The 1,614-nt window shown below is 58.6% G+C and overlaps 1 protein-coding gene across 7 annotated transcripts in view; it reads right to left on the bottom strand.

Annotated features, from left to right (window-relative positions):
* Positions 1-75: 75 nt before the first annotated feature.
* ST6GALNAC6 (ST6 (alpha-N-acetyl-neuraminyl-2,3-beta-galactosyl-1,3)-N-acetylgalactosaminide alpha-2,6-sialyltransferase 6) overlaps positions 76-1,614 on the bottom strand; it is an 18,355-nt gene continuing 16,816 nt past the window's right edge. For all 7 annotated transcript variants that reach the window (XM_010856879.1, XM_010856881.1, XM_010856880.1 and 4 more), the window contains one exon: positions 76-1,561. In XM_010856879.1, coding sequence (XP_010855181.1) covers positions 1,372-1,561 — 190 coding nt within the window. In that variant the 3' untranslated portion in view covers positions 76-1,371. The remainder of the gene's footprint in view (positions 1,562-1,614) is intronic.

Raw genomic sequence — 1,614 nt, 5'->3', positions numbered from 1 at the left:
TGTGGGCTCCCAGCCTGGAAGGTGTGGGCCCCAAGTACTGGGCCAGAGAGAGAGCTAGAACTCAGACACAGGAAATGGGGCTGGAGTTTAGGTGCATTTATTTCTGTACAAATCATTACAAAATCAAGTCTAGGGTAGTCGCCGGCCCCCACCCCTTGCCCCAAAGTGCAATGACTCACTGCTGGCCTCCTTCCCCACCTGACCCTGCCCATTCCACAGCCTCCTCCAGGAAGCCCTCCAGTCTCTTCCCTTCAAGACTCCAGAAGAGCTGGGGGTGTAAATCCAGCCCACAGAGGCCCAGCAATAAAGTGCCTGATGTAGAGGGAGATGACAGAACTTAGGCGACAGCTCCCAGGCCTCTAGAGCCTTCCCAGGCCCAGGTGGGGGAAGGCCCTTTGACTATTCCAGCAGCTGCAAACGAAGGGGCTTCGGGAAACCTCAGGTGGGCTGGGATTCCCCCCTCCTCTCAGCCCCAAAGGCTCCTCCAGCAGGTGGAAAACCTCATGGCTGGATGGCAGAAACAGGGGCCTGGCTCTTTAAGAGCCAGGCTAATGGCAGCTGGGCAGAGGGGCTAAGAAAGCAGCTGAAGGTTTGTCCATTCTTTTCAGAGTTCCCTAAAGCCTGAGGAAGTTGCACCAAAATACCCTCAAGTTTCCAGGAGGAGGTGAGGAAGGGAATCCCAGACCCACAGGAAGCTGAGCCCCCCAGCAAGGGGCGGTGGCTGGAGATGCCCAGTCTTAAAGGAGGACAGACCCAAGGTGGTCGGTGGGGGGAGGTGGGAGGGTTCTCAGACTCCACAATTAGAACCTGACACAGGCAGAAGGAGGCCCAGAGACGGGGCAAGGGGTTTGTTCAAGGCCACTCAGGGTAGAGGCAAGACCCAGACACCAGTCTCCCACCCTGAAGAGCCCCCCAACCCCACAAATGCCCCAGCCTGGCCCCCTACCCCCACCCAACCTCTCTCTAGCTCTAGAAAGGGAGTAGGCGGCTTCCTGGGACAGGACCCCACCATCCCCATCAATAGGAAGTGATTTGGGGTCCATCCTGGGGTTCTGAACCAAGGCCTCACGGGAAAGGACATGACCTTAGCCTCAGATTACTCAGAAATACCCTGATTGACTATGCTCAGACCCTGACTGAACAAAAAAATACCCTCAACACCCGATTAACCACACAGAAGCCCAAATCCTTGATTGGCCAAGAGATTCCTCCAGGCCCTGGATGGCTGGAGGCTGCGCCTGCTTCAAGGCCTGACCCTCCAGAAGACACCCTGACCAGCCTTGATTGGCCAGGAGACGGCCCCGGGTCGAGCAGCTGGGCGGAGAGCCACTTCTCCCGCGTCCCTCGTGAGAGCCCCACAGGCGGGGTGGCCTAGGTCCAGGAGGGGTGGGAGAAGGTGATTCCGTACAGCTGGGCCCAGGATGAGAAGACCCTCTTCTCCGTGATGAAGCGGTGGTGGTTGCCCTTGCGGCTGTTCTCGTTCTGGATGTAGGTGACACATTCGTCTGGCCCCTTGGGCTCATAGTAGTGGTAGGGCATACGCTGCAGGTGGGGCCGCAGGCTGCGGCAGAGCAGAGGGGGCCGTCAGGGCAAGGGAGGCACTGGCGGGATCCT

This window comes from Bison bison, unplaced genomic scaffold (assembly GCF_000754665.1).
Source record: "Bison bison bison isolate TAMUID 2011002044 unplaced genomic scaffold, Bison_UMD1.0 scf7180017864375, whole genome shotgun sequence".
Taxonomy (NCBI): Eukaryota; Metazoa; Chordata; class Mammalia; order Artiodactyla; family Bovidae; genus Bison; species Bison bison.
The sequence above is the reverse complement of the archived record's forward strand: the minus strand, read 5'-3'. Positions and strand labels throughout refer to the sequence as shown.